This window comes from Danio aesculapii, chromosome 21 (assembly GCF_903798145.1).
Source record: "Danio aesculapii chromosome 21, fDanAes4.1, whole genome shotgun sequence".
In the NCBI taxonomy this organism is placed as follows: Eukaryota; Metazoa; Chordata; class Actinopteri; order Cypriniformes; family Danionidae; genus Danio; species Danio aesculapii.
The window spans coordinates 24,305,236-24,322,651 of NC_079455.1; the positions used below are offsets into that span (position 1 = coordinate 24,305,236).

A 17,416-nucleotide genomic window follows, 5' to 3' on the forward strand; every position below is an offset into this window, starting at 1 on the left:
CGTCCGTGACTGAAATGTGACATCCAGTGGACTACAAATGAGACGCAGAGTTCCACATGAGGTGGTTATTAACTAGCAAATAATATAAGTAATATGAACGTAAATATTAGGTTAGCAGGTTACATTTTTTTTATTCTTTAAATAATTTGAATCATACAAATTTAAAATCTATGGACATAATAAAGGATTCATTGATGAAACATTAAGATCAGTTGAATTAAATGATAGACAAATGTATTAAACTGAATGATGATAAGAGAGTTGACATAAAGGGTATATTATCTACTCCCTTATCAACCAATTGTGGAGTTCCTCAAGGAAGTATTTTAGGTCCTTTATTTTTTCTTTTATATATTAATGATTTAAAAACAGCATGTTCAGAGGAACTCTATCTTTATGCTGATGATGCTGCAATTTTAGTATCTCATCAAGACAAAAGGGCCCTGGAAGAAATCATGAGTTTCCAGTTAAAAAGTGTGTATAACTGGTTTTTAGACAATAAACTTTCTTTGCACATAGGTAAGACAGAGGCCATTTTATTTGCTTCAAGAGTGAAATTAAAGAAAGATGATAGTTTTGTAGTTAGGATTAATGAGTCGAAAAATGTTGTAAATTATTTGGGATGTTTAATAGATAATAAATTATCAGGTGATGCGATGGCAAGAAAGGTTTTCACAAAGATATGTGGAAAAATTAGGTTCTTAGCAAGGCAAGCTGATCTGTTGGATGTTCATTCTTTAAAATTGATGGCAGGAGCTTTAAATCAACCCCATTTTGATTATGCTACCTTTTTTTGGTATAGTAGCTGCTCACAGTTTATGAAGGAAAAATTGCAAAAGACACAAAATAAATTAGTACGAATCATTTTAAAAACTCATCCTAGAGCACATTTGCACACAGAGTCTTTTAATAAATTAGGCATGTTAACTGTTAGTAAGAGAGTAGGTTTTTTAAAACTGGGAATGGTACGTAAAATGTTTAATAATGTGGTTCCTAGTTATTTGGTGAACTATTTTCAAATGGTGAGGCATAAGCATTCATACAGTACTAGGGGTTGGGATTTTAATATTTGTTTATTTAAGTTTAGAAGTCTAGTGGGGAAAAATATGTTTTTATATACAAGTGCAATCATGTGGAACAAATTACCAAAATCGATCAAGGAAATAAAAGATTTAAGGAGGTTCAAAAAAGCTATCAAAAGACGGTTGTTTGATGAGGATAATTAGTTTGCATGGTGGACGAGGATGTTTTTATTTTATATGTTACTGGATTGTGTATAGGGTTGTAGTTGGAAGGCCACTCGCTGCGTGGGACGTATGTTGGATAGGTTAATGGTTCGTTCCGCTGTGGCGATCCCTGATTGATAGAGGGACTAAGCCGAAAAGAAAAATTCATGAATGAAGGAATGTATTTGTGAATTATTTTGTTCCCGTTTTAAAAATGTATGAGGTACTGTCTGTTTTATGCATTATCAGTATTTTGAAGCCATACTTTGGTTTATTTAACAGCGAGGACCACAATGGAAACAAGCCCAGGGCTTTATTGTGTTTTTATCCTCGACAGTTTTTATTTCAAAATGTATGGGATACTTGTACAGCTTGTCTAAAATCTGTCAAATAAAATTCAATTCAATTCAATTCAATGCAAATCAAAAGTGTAAAAGTAATATGTTTATGAAAACAGTTACTCTGAATGAAACATTGATATAGATAAAACTTATTTTGTGTAGCAAAAAGGATATTTTGTGATGGTGTATTGTACTAATCCAATAGTAAATATGCTGAAATGTTTGAATAAAGTGCACTTTTGATGATCTATTGTGATATACTGTAAATACTAAGAGTTTTAAAAATGTACCAATTTCTTGTGGAAATTGTGCCAAACAAACAAAAAAGTAATCTGGTCTTATAAATAGGTGCTGTGGTTTGAAATGATTTATGCATCTCACCTGGTTTTCAGAACAGCTGTTTTGGAGCATGGAATAGGCAATGTAAGAGCACAGAACTCCTTTAAGTTGTTTGTAGAGGAAGATCCTTTTAAAGACTTTTTTGTGGACTGCGCAGCTTCGCAGTGTTTTGATCGTGGGATTTTTGGACTGTAGAAGCCCGGCTGTGTCAGCGGGTGCAGCTTTCGGCTGGTCCTGGGGGACTGAGCAATGTTCTTGGCATCTTTACCATTCAACCAGAAGTCATTAGTGTAAGGTGAAAAATCACTCCATTCTCTATTTGGCTGAACAAAATGCGCCTACAAAACAAAAAGAAGATTGGTAAACTATAAATCTCCACAGGAAATGCCCCAAATGAACTGGTATGGTATTTACATTTCAAATGCAAAACTCTTTTATTGGCAAAAGCAATAATAAACAGAACTAGAAATAGTGAATTGGAGAAATATTTAAAATAAATAAATAATAGAAATATTGATGTAGTTTGGATTCTGATGTTTGAGAAAATAAATGGCATCACTAACTTGATCAAAAATAATTTTATATAATAATTATATTATTATATGATTAATTTATTTTTATTTTATTTGTAGATTTTTCTGAACTGTACCATATATTGTATATGTCCTTTGGTGTGACATAGCAAAAAAAAAAACCTCTTTATTAATACAGTGTGAGAGTGATATATGAGTTTTTTCATTTTATAATTATTTTTAGGGATGTCCCAATCAGGTTTTCTTGCCCTCGAATCAGAGTCATTTGATTTTGAGTATCTACCAAAACCCATCTATCATTCATTTTCTTTTCGGCTTAGTCCCTTTATTAATCCAGGGTCGCCACAGCGGAATGAACCGCCAACTTATCCGGCACATGTTTTAACCAGCGGATGCCCTTCCAGCTGCAACCCATCTCTGGGAAACATCCATACACAATCGTCCACACTCATACACTACGGACAATTTAGCCTACCCAATTCACATTAACCGCATGTCTTTGGACTGTGGGGGAAACCGGAGCACGAGGAGAACATGCAAACTCCACACAGAAATGCCAACTGACCCAGCGACCTTCTTGCTGTGAGGCGACAACACTACCTACTCCACCACCGCGTCACCTTCGTTAGTGTTTAATTAAGTAAATTAAATTAGTAATTTAAATAAGCACATAATGTAAGTTTTTGACTCTTCTAAAGCATAAAAATACCGTATCTACCAAAACCCGATCCGATATTTCTATCGTTTTAGCCAAGGATGTTCCTTCTTTTTTATTTAATTCATCTTCAGCTGGGTTGGCTGGGTAAACTCGTTGCATTGTGCTGGGTGTTTGTTTTTGAGGTGCCTTATCAGGTTTGTTATGTTAAATGCAGCCTTTTCCTTTCCACCTCTTGCAATCCCGAGTTTACATATCTTACAGTTTGCTGTGACAATGTTGTCATCATCAACTTTATAAGACCTCCAGACCACTGACTACACTTACACCTTCCACTTCAAGCTACTTCCGTGTACTACTTTGCTTGCATTTAACCAATAGCGATTTTGCAACAAAGTGATGTCATGCAGCACGCGTTGCTGTTTCTATGTGAAGTCAAGAAAGAAGTCTAACTCTGTGCCGCCGCATAACTTAACTATATTTATACATATTGAATTAACTATAGTTAATTAAATAAATTATAGAATTAATAGAATTAATAAAAAATTTATGAGAATATATAATGAGAATATATAATGAGAATCAAATCTCCAGATTCAGATCGAGTCTGACATTGTGTGATCGGGCCAGATTTCTGTTCACGTGATTGAATCTGGACATCCCTAAATATTTTCATTTTAGGAAAGTTTCACATTACTGTTAATTGCAGTCAATATTGTCCATGACTTTGAAACTGAATGTATTATTTATGTTTTAGGCCCTCACAGAATCTGTGCACACATATTTCTGCAGATTTTTGAGCCCATCCGATTTATTTACTTTTATAAATATATATTTATACATTTTTAATTTAATCTCAGTAATATTATTGACTAATATGCAAATGTTTATATGCTTTATTTACAATGCAGTTTAGGTCAAATGTTCCGTCTTTTAGTAGATATGGGAGACTTGCTTTGTTAACCAAAAAAGTGGATCTAATTGTATTTGCATTGTAAACCTTGTAAGCCTTATTATTTTTCTTTTTTTTATATTTTAAGTTTTTAGTATCCATACTCACAAAATCATTCCACATAAATCCAATTCTTCCAAAAAAAAAAAATTGGCATAAAATGACCACAGATTCTTTCTGGCCCTGAAATGGCTGAGTAATAATTAAGCGATGAGGTCAGTTATATGGTGGAGTTTGTGCTTAATTGGGGTGGAATAAGGATTGTCCTAAATCACACACTCCCTTGACTTTGCACTTTATTTAAATGATTACTTGCCATAGTTGTGTATAGCTAAAAATATAAGCACACTGATCCATAGTTTGCTTTTGTGCACTTGAAATGAAACTAGAAATAATAGATCGGTCATATTTTCATCATTATGTCATCTACCAGCATTAGTCCTGTCTATGCTATTTAGAAATCCTCTCCCATGGCGCCATGGGATTATTAAGTGTCCATTGCATACACATTTCAGAATCTCACCTGAAGAATTAGGTCATCCGTGTACAGAGTAATGCTGTCTGACATGCACATCTTTGGGATGCAATAGCTTTTCAATGAATTATTCTTCTCAGTATCAGAATCGATTCTTTTCAGTAAATCTCTTAAATTGATTCACAGATGCTTGATTGTAAATTTAATAGATTGAATTTCAGTACTTTAAGGAATAGTTCACCAAAATAATTTAATTCTGCCATCATTTACAAACCCTTCACTTCTTCTAAAGACTATAGATTACACAAGACTGTAGATCACACGTATCTTTTTGAACGGGGAAAAGTGTAACGGTAAATATGGCGAATGAAGCCCCCTCTACTAGCACAGGAGCCAATCATCGATCGCTATATGGTGAATAAAGTCCGCCTTCTAGTACAGAAGCCAATCGCCGATCTCTCTAGACTGACGATACTCCGGGGGAGGGGCTCAGACCAGACATGTGTTTCTGTAGATTTTGTGTGAACTGGCTTTTAAGAAATGAAACTAAAGACAATAGGTGATTCCTAATATAAAAATTCAACTTGGCAAGCAGTTTTGGAAAATTTGATGTGTCCTCATTCAAACAGAATGCCCAAGCATACTGCCCGAGAGGCATTTCAAAGATGGCTGTCGAGTGAAATGACTTGCCTTAAAGGGACTTTGCTTTTTCATAACATGTTGAGATTTTTTTTTCTGTCGAACACAAAAGAAGATTTCAAGAGTTCACACTTAGCTGATGATTCATCAATAGCTTGTTTGGCATGCTGTCCCGGGAGAGAGCCCCGAGCTCAAGGGATCCTCGAGCCCGGGGCTTCCTCCCGTTTGCAGAGCGAGAGGGGAGCCTGAGCTCGGTGGACCTCAGAACTCCCCGTCTGCAGTAGCTAAGGGAACACGTGAGGAAAAGAAGGGGCTAGACAAATGTTTCATTGTTATGCATGATGTATATTTTTTGGATGGGAGGAAACCGGAGAACCCGGGGAAAACCCATGCGGACACGGGGAGAACATACAAACTCCTCACAGAAACACCTACCGACCTGGCAGGACCAGGGTTGGCAGTGTTCTTGCTGTGGGGCTAACAGTGCTAACCACTGGGCCTCCGTGCCGCCCGATCTAAGGTTAAGGAGGAGAATGGGGAGGAAGGGGGGTTTCTTCCAAACGAAGATAAGGTGGACTGAAAACTGTGGTTATTTATAGTAGCTTATGGCTCATATGATTGGATGATACTGATTAGCTTAATACGAGACCGGCTGTGATAAATCATAAGCACGTGATCCTCCCGAAATTAGTTTATTAATAAACCTCACATTTTGACAAATGCTGGAAGCCGCATCCATTGACTTCCTTAGTCATTTTTTCCTACCATGAAGGTCAATGGATCCAGCAACTATTTCTTCAGAATATTGTCTTTTGCATGCGAAGCCCCTGCCATTCACTGGAAAAGTATTCATGGTCCATCTTTGTCACTCTGGATTAAGGAAATGTCTTATATAGCAATGTAAAGACTGACTTCCTTAATCAAACAAAAAATGCCATATTTTTATAAGATTTGGGACTTCTTCCTTCATTTAATGGACTGACTGTTTAGTAATCCCAAACAATGTGGCTGTATTAATATGTGCAATGTGTTTGTTATGACTAACTTTAATATATTTTTCACTTTCATTAGAATGTATGCGTGTTGAACTGCCATTGTCTTAATGTTTTGTTTTTACAAAATTGCCTTTTTATTTTTATTATATATATATATATATATTTTATTTATTTACTTATTTAATTATTTGCATGTGTATATATTTTTTATGGCTGTCAGGATGGGGTGGGTGTTTTTTGATCAGTATTTGGCTACTAATACAGTATACAGTATGTATATATCACATTTTTCTGAAACAATAAAAGTATTAATAAATAAATAAATAAATATCTTCTTTTGTGTATTATGGTAGATAGAAGATTTTAAACCACATGAGAGAGAACAATTACACCCCACCCCATTCACACAAGGCGTCAACATCAACACTTCCCATTCACTTTGAATGGGTGACGTCAGGTTCTGCCGAACTGCATTGTGGATCCGTCGGTGCCGCATCATTGGCGTTGCTTACTGCAGAAGTTGGGAAATTCTCAACCAATCAGATCACTTTATGCAAATACCCTAACTCAGACAGTTGCCCATTTGTGGACTAATTTCATTTGGCTGACGCTGCTTTGACGATTGCATCAGCCCCAACTTCAGACACGCCCTCGGTCAAGCGTTGACGCTGAAGCCCCGTGTAAATGCACGGTTAATGAGGTAATTCGCAGTTTGGGGTCAAATCAATTCTAACCAACACTAGACTAAATTTTGTTGTAATCTTATCTCTTTAATTAGATATATAAGACTGATTATTCAAAATAAATTTAAAAACAGGGATTTCAAACTCACTCTTGGCAGGCTGTTGTAAGACCCCTTCCTCTGGTCCTGCAGACCCTCCCTTTGGGCTATTTTTTCCCATCCAATTAATGGGCGAGTAGACATTACCATTTGCCACTCTACTTCTGAAATGAAGGATAAAGTTGCAGAGGCAAATTGCATTAAGCGAAATGAAATACAAACTAAATGTCGTCGCTAATAAAAGCATACATAACCTGCTACCTGACCTGGTTTGTCTTTAGTTCTGGAGGGATTTAATCTTGAGAACTCCACTTGCTCAAATGAAGCCCGGTCTAAACTGCCTTGCACTGGTGAACCACCATAGGAACTGAAAAAGATGGTCTTTTTTATCAGGTCAAATGATAATCAAACATGGTAAAAGACAAAATCTCACCTCACAGAGCTGGTATTCCTGAACTCAGAGCCGAAGTGTAGAGGTGGAGTCTTTGGAGGAGTTGCAGAACCATCCAAGTCCCAAAACAATGCAGCCATCTTCCTGGACTCCATGTATTCCCTCAATATCTTTATTAATGAAGTCAAGATATAAGCAGTAGCCTAGAGAATATCCAAACATAATTTTCATTTAAGACAGCCTTCTTATGCGTTTTAACCATCTGAAATGTGTTGAATTGGGCGGAGCAACCGATGGTACAGACTGCTCCAATTGAACAGAGCGGACGGAGAAAGCAGGGAAAGAGCTGTGTGGGCTCTTCAGCAGCTCAGTGAAACAGAGGATGGGATTGTGCTGTCTGGTCTGTTGGCTGTTGTTCACACTGTGCTTGTTTGCTCCAGGCAACATGATGTTGTTGTGTGCACCGCAATAAATTGAGAACAAAAGATTGGCATTCAGTATGTGGCTTCCAGCAGATTATACTAAAACTTGTATCTGAAATGGTATAGCACAAACTCGAAAGCTCATGTAGGTGATTGAGTGATACAATTATCCTGTACAAGAGGTGTGCATATTGAAGACTGGAGAGTCACAGTCCCCACAGGCCTGATTCAATGTCTAAAGGTAACTAGAAAGATACTGGCAAGTAAATTTTTACCAAGGCTGGATCAAAATTCCACAGGACATTGGCTCTCCTGGACCTAAATTGGCTTCCCTAGCTTTGTACCTTCTAAAAATCAAACAAAAATATTGCTGATCATCTTCTACCAACGCTTAATAAAAGTCATGGTAGACTAGATGGTAAGCAAACAAATCTGAAAATCAGTTCTTGGGCCAAACTGTTATAGCAAGTATTTCTGAAAAGGTAAATGTTATTTCTGAAAAGGGTTAAATGTTGCACTTAGTCAGCACTGCAGCTGGCAGAATTTACTTGCACTTGTTCGAATCTTGCAAAAGGGTGTTGAGAACCCAGGGCTCACTGATGCTCAAGCCCTCTAAACACTATTTGGACTACTCCAAGCCAAAAGAAGACCTACTGTAGGACTTCACGCAACATTTGACATTGCAGGGTTTTCCCAATGGGTTCCCTTTACAGAGTTACATTAGAATATAAGAAGGCTTTTGACCTTCTTAAAAATATAATTATATTCTAATCAATGTCAATAAAGATACCATACATGACTGAGCTGGGTAAGTGATTGCACTAGGATGCACTGTGGGATGATGACAAACACAATGTTGTACTTTGTGGACATTCCTGTAGACTTTTCTTTTGTTGCAAACCAGGTAAAAACATTCATACCAATGGTGTTCCCTGGTGGGCTCTTTCGGCAGAATAATGAACACTGACAGACTGCATTGTTCCGTAATGATTTTAAGAACTGAGTTCAAGATGTTCCTCTGGCCTCCGAATTCCCAAGATCTCAATCCAATTAAAGGCTTAGTGCACCCAAAAAAATTAATTCTGTCAATAATTACACCTCATAACACTGTTCCAACCCCCTGAGACTTTTGTTCATCTTTGAAACACAAATTGTTTTAGATTAAACCTGCAAGTTCCCTTATTATTCTTGGACAGCAAAGGTCCCAAGAAGTTCAAAGTCTAGAAAAATACCAAAAAACATCCTCAAACCATCCATGTGTTGATTCAGTGGTTCAATTGGAATATTATGAAGCTACGTTTCTGTTCTTGTAGAGTCCATGAGTCAGCGGGTCTGTGCTTTTTTTTTTTTATGGCAACACAAAGAAGGCCAAAAGCATATTAGCATGTCAATGGTCAGCCAGTAGAGTAAGACAAATAAGACAGCAGGCATTAAATTAGCAAACTTACTTATCAATAGAGTGTGAATGGTTATATTTATTAAAATTATACAGAGATCTAAGAACAAGGGGCCTGTACCACAAAGCCAGTAAAGTTTCAGTTTAGTTTGCACTATTTATGGGTTTTAGGTACCATGAAGGTAGCTCAGCGGCTTAATACCATGGCAACAAAGAGTGATTAAAGTCGAGCTGCCTTCATGTTACCTAAAACCCAAGATTGGTGCAAAATAAATTGAAATTTTACTTACTAACCAGCAAATCCAGCAACATGGTACAGGCCCCAGATTAGCTTCATAGAAAGTTACCATTGTAACTGAGTATTAATCACCTCCCTTTTAGATATGTGCTTGACATACCATCTCCACTACTGAAAAAAACAGCTTAAACTGGCTGGTTTTAGCTGGTCAACCAGGCTGGTTTTAGAGGAGTTTTGACCACTTCCAGGCTGGTTTCCAGCCATTTCCAGCCTGGTCAGGCTAGGAGATGACCAGCTAAAACCAGCTTAGGTTGGTTTAAGCAGTTTTTTCAGTAGGGTCAGGTTTGACATACCTCCATTTCTGAAAAAAAAACTAGAGTTTCCCTCAATTCAGGGTTAATATACTTCGAGTTCACTTAACCACCTTTCTGAAACAGACCTCAGATCAATGGTTTTGGTTTTGAAAAATGAGGGGCAAACCAAATGACAGCATGTTCATGTTTATTGTGCTGACAGCCACACAAAATTACCCAGTTTGGAGAAAAGATTCTGTAGTTACCACAGCAACCCAAAAACTAACAGCAAAACAGATCCAACCAAGACATAAAAGCTCCCAACATAATGATTACAAGTTGAGTACTACTCATTATTATATACAATACAAAACCTCAATAACGTGAGATCAAACTAACAATGTATTTGTGCATAAGGAGTACTGGCTCATAAAATCCCAGCCACCATTCTCAACTGGCAGTCATCGATTTGCTATTAACAGGAGCTGTTTAAAGGTTTAATGAATGACATCCTGTATTCACCTTGAGCAGCTCATGCCTGCATGCAAAAACCACACAACATAGGAATGTGAAGCATAACTCACTGTGCTTGATGTGAATCAAAACATTCAATCGTGTTTTCCTTACTTTAAGAGCTACACAATGGTATTAAATCAGTACTGCGAAAGAGGTCTTTGTTGTCCTGCGATTCAGCTTCAGTTTTTAAGACTGTTAGTAGTGCGCACTTCAGATCAATTTCAGATCCCACCCAAATTAGAGTCATTTGGTCACACATATAGAATAAAACTGAGAAGAAACAAATATCTGGCAGCAATCGCAAAAATAAGGATGGTCCAGACTTTCTTTAGTAATTGAGGAACTTAATTGGTTAGCTCACTCTAATATGAAAATTCCGTCATCGTTTATTTCAAACCCATAAGACTTCAGAATAGAAGACATCTCAGGAACACAAATGAAGATATTTTCACTGAATCTGAGAGATTTCTTTCCCTCAAAAGAGAAACAAATCACCATGTTTGTTTCCATAAGAATAAACTGGTATAACCCAAGTTTTCTGAAGAGATACAATCACTTGAAAATTTACTCACAATTTACTTACCCTAGGGTGGTTCCAAACCTTTATGAGTATTTGAACAAAGCCGAAAACCATTACCATTGACTTCCATAGCAGGAAAAACACTATGTAAGTCAATGGTTACAAGTTTCCAGCTTTCTTTAATACCTTCTTTTGTGTTCAACAGAAGAAAGAAATTCATGAAGGTTTAAAACAAATATGAGTAAATGCCCGAATATTCATTTTTGGTGAACCATGCCTTAAATTTATCCTGTTTAAATGTGGTCATGGAAGCTGAAACATGTTTACCTGATGTAGGAAACCAATGATGTTCATTCTTGTCGGTCATGTTTGAGCTTCAACCTCGATCAATGTTTATGTGAATGACACTCTAAATAATACCCTTTTGTTATATAAAGTAACGGTGTCTCATTTGTTATGGTTTCACTTCTTTTATTCAGTAGTTTATGTCTCTTTACAAGCATTAGTTTTGGGTGAATAGATTTTTAAAGGGGGAGAGAAATCCCTCCATTGCTTTGATTAAAAATATCTTGATTATGTTTGATGTCTTGCATATTTGGAAAGACGTGAGGGTGAGTAAACGATGACAGAACTGTCGCCAAACATCACAGCTGTAATGATTTTCCTTTGCATGGTTAATGTTCATAAAACTAAGCTAATCTTTCATTCGTCAACCACTAAGAGCAAACCGCTTAAATAAAAGTCTATTTACAGTGTAAAAATACATACAGCTTTTCCAAAGTGTTGAAAAGGATTAAATAGCGAATGGCTTACAACATCAGCAGGTAAATTCATAGGCTCAGATGTTCATCAGTAGAACTTTAACCGCACTTAACCGCCTTCACCTACTGTCCATGTAGAGCAAACATACTGGAGAATCGGACAATTCTGAAGATCCACGATGGCTTTCACTTCTCCTGAAGCATGGTGGTCAGAATGTCAATGAAATTGTCCAGGCCCCAGAGGTATCCGTCCTCCCGGTTGCCCTCCAGCCATGGGCTGCGGTGGTCCAGCGTGAGAGGTGGCGTCATGGGCACAGTCTTTCCAAAGTCTATCATCCAGATGCCAGCCTTGCCAGTCACGTCATGGACGAATAATAAAGAGCTGCCCACCACCTGCAGGAAATCAAAGAAAAAGTCCCATTTCCAGTGACAATAGATATAACAATAAATTCACAAAAAAAAAAGAAATAAATGAATGAATTTAAAATCAAAGAATTAAAAAAAAAAAAGGTCACAACAATAACAGCACAAAGAAACAATAGTGTTTTAGTGGAATCATTCTCTTACATTTTCTTTTTCTAGCAGATGAATCATAAAAACAATAGCTATGTTTATGTGCATCTATCTTTATGCACGTTTTGTAATATTGCATTTATTTATTTTTAATTATTAATTTATTTTTTGTCACACAGCGCTGGATTACTGCTGTATTATAAATGTGACTTATGAATAGTTATATATATATACACCATTTCAGTGTCATGTCATTGGCCCATGAACATCTGCTGCTTGTTATTAAACTATTTCATAACTGTAATAAGAGGCAATTCAATGTTAAAACATCTACCATAACATTATTTATCAATGTCACACTTTTTGGATTCTTGGAATTTATAGAAATTAAAAATGTAAAATTGGAAAATACGTTGGGATCACTGTTTTTGTTTTTTATCCCTTAAAATGGTGTATATATGATGACGAATGTGTCATTTTTGAATCATGACTAGGGCCAGACGGAATCTGCGGATTTCTGCTGAATTATTTTGGGAGTATCATAACTAAACCTTAATATGTAAAATAAAAACATAATATATTTTAAATTTATATTTAATGTTTAAAATGCAAATCCATTTAGATTCACTTTATTTGGTAAACAAAGCAAGTCTGTCATATAATGTACATCTACTACAAGACGGAAAATATTACTGTACAAACTGCATTGTAAATAAATCAGTTGAACATTTTCATATTAGTCAATAATATAACTGTAATTTAAAAACTGAATAAATATAGATTTACACACATTTACTCAAGTAAATAAACAGAATTAATGATGGGCTAAAAATCTGCGGAATTCTGCGCACGCAGATTCCGTGTGGGCCTACTTCTTTGCTTTTTATGTGGAATTTTTTTAAAGTAACATTGCATTTAACGTGCAATATTTAAAAAAGAAATAAATAAATGTATGCGCACAATATGTATGATAAACTTTTAGCTGATAAAAAAAATGTGCATAAAATATGATGAAAACACATTTACAGAATAAATTTCAGCACACGCATCAAAGTGTGTTAGGACGACAAAAAGTGTGACGGACACCATTAATGGACGACCACATTTCACATTCAAAAACCTCTTACCCAAAAGTCAGTGTTTTTTTTATAATAATAATAATTAGTATAATTAAAGTATTATAACCTTTCAAAACACTCTTGAGCAGCTGTTCTCACAAAAAAATCCACCGCATGTTCATTGGGTTTCGACTTCTAAGATGTAGTTTATTATATAAGAAAATGGTTTTCTCCTACTGCCAGTTTCATTTTTCTTTTTGATATTTGGCACTGGTTTATCAGAAAGTGACGATTTTGTTCTCTTTGATTGGATAGAAAAAGTGCTTTATCTTTAAATGTTTTACGGAATTTCCAGTTTTGTGCATACATTTATTCCGCATCTTTGGATGGAAAATAACTGATGACTGCCAATCAAAAAGTAAACAGTGCAAGTATTTAAAGCAGCAAAGATTTTCTTTGTCAGAGTCAGTTTTTGTTTTGTTTTTTTATATCATCAGTGTTGAATAGTGAAGAACTAAGTTTTTCATTATTCATTCATTTTCCTTCAGCCTAGTCATCAGGGGTCGCCACAGAGGAATGAACTGCCAACTTTTACAGCATATGTTTTACACAGCGGATGTCCTTCCAGCTGCAACCCAGTACTGGGAAACATCCATACACACTCATTCACATTCATACACTGCAGTCAATTTAGTTTATTCAATTCCTTATAGCGAATGTCTTTGGACTGTAGGGCAAACCGGAGCACCTGGAGGAAACCCCCGTGAACAAAGGGAGAACATGCAAACTCTACACAGAAATGCTAACTGACCCAGCAGAGGCTCAAACCAGCAACCTTCTTGTGCTAACGACTGAGCCACCATGACGCCTAAACTAAGTTTTTACAGTGAATTAATTTTTTAATTGAAGCTGCATCTCACCTCATGTGCTTTGAAGAAGTCTGATTTTTCCAGTATGTCTCTAAGTTCCTTCAGACGCTGTTGGTAGCTTCTCTGTGGACAAAAAGAGCCAGACAATTAATTAAAAGCAAGCAAATAGAAATAATTAAAAACTAGAAGCAATAAAATAGACTAAAATACAACATTTCATTTATAGGCACAAATATGATAAGTTATAATTAATAAATACCATTACATATATAATAAATATCTGATATCCTGACACAAATGTTCATACCAGGATTAACATGTTGCTGTCCACAAAGTCCTCCAAAGCTTGGACCACTTCATCTTTGCACTTTGTTCTCTTGAAGTTGGTGTTACAAGTGCCGTCTGACTTCTGAAGACAGATTAAATTAGTCAAAACACTAAACTGAAGGCCAAACCAAAACTTTACTTACCATGAATAAACCATTACTACTATGACTTTAATTATAAGGTAGGATTACGAATGTTGAATAAGGTCACGCATGTACTTTATAAGATTTTGTATGTACTTTATACAAATAAACGGCCAATATTTTAATAATAAGTGGGTATAAACCACTAGATAACAGCGAGAATTGGTATTGAAGCTAAAATGTTACCAAATATTTCATGATACACTTAAAACAGGAATTTCCCCACTGTAATAATGCAACAGAAGAACCATTTGAGTTCCACAATGTTTCAGTAAACAATGCTTGATGGAGGTGTTTTCCTTAATTTGAAGAACATTTGAATAATTTAAGAGCCTTTAGGTTCCACACAGAAGCGGTGATGCTAGAGTCTTTATTTTCAGTAGTGAGGTCCACATTTCCAGTAAGCATTTTCTTGAATTTGACAGAAAGCTCCTGAATGTGTACCTTGATGCCCTCAATGCGAAAGCCCAGCGTGGCAGTTGAGCTGAGGGTTTCTCTCCACTGCATGTATCTGGTCTTCAGCACTGCCTGCTGGAGCCGCTCTTCCTCGGTCGGGGCTTTGGGATCCACAGCAATCATCTTCTCATACATGTCTTTGCGCGGCTGAGGACACTCACGGGCCTTCTTTAACTCTTCCTCCAGGTACGTCCTGAAAGCATGTATAAATGAGTACACCATTCACAGATCTCTCTTTTAGATGAATATTTTCTTCACAATACATTTGTATGTGTATTTACATAATACACCGTTCCCTAACTACAAAGATTCCAGCAATTCCATCTGCAATGTGACACAACAGAAAGAAATACTATAGCCATTCATTTAATGATATAAATATTAGCCACTACCAACGAAATGGTAAGGGTTGTAAATTTAATTGATACATATTTAACCAATTTAACATTATTAAAAGTACATAGACCGAGTACTGCTTTTTTCCCCTAAAGATCTGAGGTAAACGATTTGCTGCTGCTTTTAGTAGTATGGAAAGAAATGTCATTTAAAATGAGTATTCAAACTCACATTGGTAGCATTTAACAATGAATAAAGCACATAATTTGTACCTGAGGTGATCATTGTCTTTGAAGTTTATGCTGTTGTTTTGTAGCAATGTCACAGCAATAGAAACAGTTTCTAAAACAGACATTTTAAGAGTTCCCACTTAGATTTGCTTGGCGTATAAAGCAGGTTTGGCATGCCGTCCCGTGAGAGAACCCTGAGCTTGGAGATATTTGAGCCCAGGGCTCCCGCCCGGTTGATAAGCATATCAGGAGTTCCGAGATCAGGTAGGTCTCGAGAGCTCTCCCTTTAGAAAAGTGAGAAAAAGGAGGAGATGGGGTGGAAAGGGCGATTCTACCAAACGAAGATAGAGCAGTAGGGAGAAAATGATCCATTTATAGTAAACTAGGATCACTCTGATTGGATTATTACTGATTACAGATGAGTGGCCAGACGTGCTCAATCATATCACGTGCTCCTCTCGAAATTAGTTTATGAAACTTCACTTTACATGGTTGCATGAAGATGGTTAGGGCAAAATCTCATTTTAACATTAAAAAGACATTTTATTGCATGTCATGTCATGGGTAGTTAAGACACAGGGCTATTCAAGTCAGTACTAAAGCAAAAACTAGAGCTAATTTAACAAAATAACTTAAGATCATGGTCCACAACAATAGGAAACCCAAAAAAGCACTGTGCGATTTGGCAAAAATGCAATCCCGATAATTATTTTCCATATTGAATGATAACAATATATATTTCGATATAAACTGTTAACGCTTCCAGATTTAAGTGTCTCCCAACAATGACTGAAGCCACAAAAATTAAATGTTCCATTAAATGACATAACATGTTTTCGGATGAGAAATTTTCTAATATCAACACACTTTTAGATTCCGATTGTTGCACATTTCTATTGTGTGATTGGCTCTTAGATCAATATAGGGTAAAAATCTCCAGAGCTGTCGGCGCCAGTGGTGTAGTGATTAGTGCGTCAACACATGCGCTCCGGTGCTCACGGCGACCCAAGTTTGATTCCCGCCTCGCGGTCCTATACCCATCCTTCCCCTCTCTCTGCTCCCCACACTTTCCTGTCAACACTCTCTACTGTCCTGTCCATTAAAGGTGAAAACCCCGAAAAAATAATTATAAAAAATAAATAAATAAAAAAAATCTCCAGAGCTCATCATTGTAATTAACAAAAATGTTATTGCAATCCGATATAATATCATTTATCGGCCCAGCTCAAACCCAAATTAATGTCAGGGAAAAATATTAAATAAAATTTTTTAATAAAGAGAGAAACATTAAAATATAGAATGAATGTATAAATAATGAATAAAATGTAGTTTCTAAAGTTTGTCGTTTTGTATTTGCATTTAAATGTATAATCTTTCTATTTCTAATGATGTTCAGTGACCAAACTCTTATAATAATTAGTATAGCTGTTTAATAAAATAGATTTGCTGAAACACACCAAAACGTCTATATTCACTGAGAACTGGATAGAAACATAGATTTTTGAAAGTGGTGTGCTTATTTATGCTGTTTATTATGCTGTATATTAGTTTACATTAACATGACAACAGGCAGAATTGTTTAGCAAGGAAATGCTGTCATTTGTACATGTGAACTAACATTACAGGACTGGTTTATTTGAACGTGAACAAAGCTGTTGACCTAAAGTGATCATATATCCTATGCTATTGTTTGGACACTGTCGTCTACTGTTTTGTAGACTCAGCTTTAGGTGGCACACCCATAGTCCATAGACAAACCAAAGTCCAAATACTGACAGCACAAGTGGAAAGTTTTATCAGTTTTGCTGAAAATGGAGTTGATGTTAAAACGCTTGTGAGCAGACATGCAATGATTTTTATTTTCTGTCTGATGTAGACAAGCTACTAATTCTTAATAAATAATCAATTATCAAACTTTATCAATGGAGGAAGTTTTTGTCTTTTCAAAACCATTGGGCATATTTTCATTTCATTCTAACTTTAAAGATCAGATTTGAGGAAATACATACTT

At 36.1% G+C, this 17,416-nt stretch overlaps 2 protein-coding genes across 3 annotated transcripts in view; both read right to left on the minus strand.

The window, feature by feature from the left end:
• Positions 1-1,883: 1,883 nt before the first annotated feature.
• Positions 1,884-7,638, minus strand: LOC130215156 (uncharacterized). The gene is made up of 4 exons (XM_056447060.1): positions 7,370-7,638; positions 7,203-7,303; positions 6,988-7,100; positions 1,884-2,244 (listed from the first exon to the last, which is right to left on the minus strand). Exons 1-4 carry the CDS (start codon positions 7,480-7,482, stop codon positions 1,945-1,947), a joined length of 627 nt encoding a protein of 208 aa, XP_056303035.1. The 5' UTR covers positions 7,483-7,638; the 3' UTR covers positions 1,884-1,944.
• Positions 7,639-9,867: 2,229 nt separating this feature from the next.
• Positions 9,868-17,416, minus strand: part of itpkca (inositol-trisphosphate 3-kinase Ca) — a 28,018-nt gene continuing 20,469 nt past the window's right edge. For both annotated transcript variants that reach the window (XM_056446651.1, XM_056446652.1), the window contains exons 4-7: positions 14,828-15,032; positions 14,221-14,322; positions 13,965-14,036; positions 9,868-11,866 (exon numbers count right to left, since the gene is read on the minus strand). In XM_056446651.1, coding sequence (XP_056302626.1) covers positions 11,660-11,866; positions 13,965-14,036; positions 14,221-14,322; positions 14,828-15,032 — 586 coding nt within the window. In that variant the 3' untranslated portion in view covers positions 9,868-11,659. The remainder of the gene's footprint in view (positions 11,867-13,964; positions 14,037-14,220; positions 14,323-14,827; positions 15,033-17,416) is intronic.

Coding starts and splice junctions, on each gene's coding strand:
- LOC130215156 (XM_056447060.1), bottom strand. CDS start 7,482: ATGGAGTCCAGGAAGATGGCTGCATTGTTTTGGGACTTGGATGGTTCT. Junction 7,101..7,202: donor CAGAACTAAAGACAAACCAG/GTCAGGTAGCAG, acceptor CCTTCATTTCAG/AAGTAGAGTGGCAAATGGTA. Junction 2,245..6,987: donor CTTACAACAGCCTGCCAAGA/GTGAGTTTGAAA, acceptor TTTGTTTTGTAG/GCGCATTTTGTTCAGCCAAA.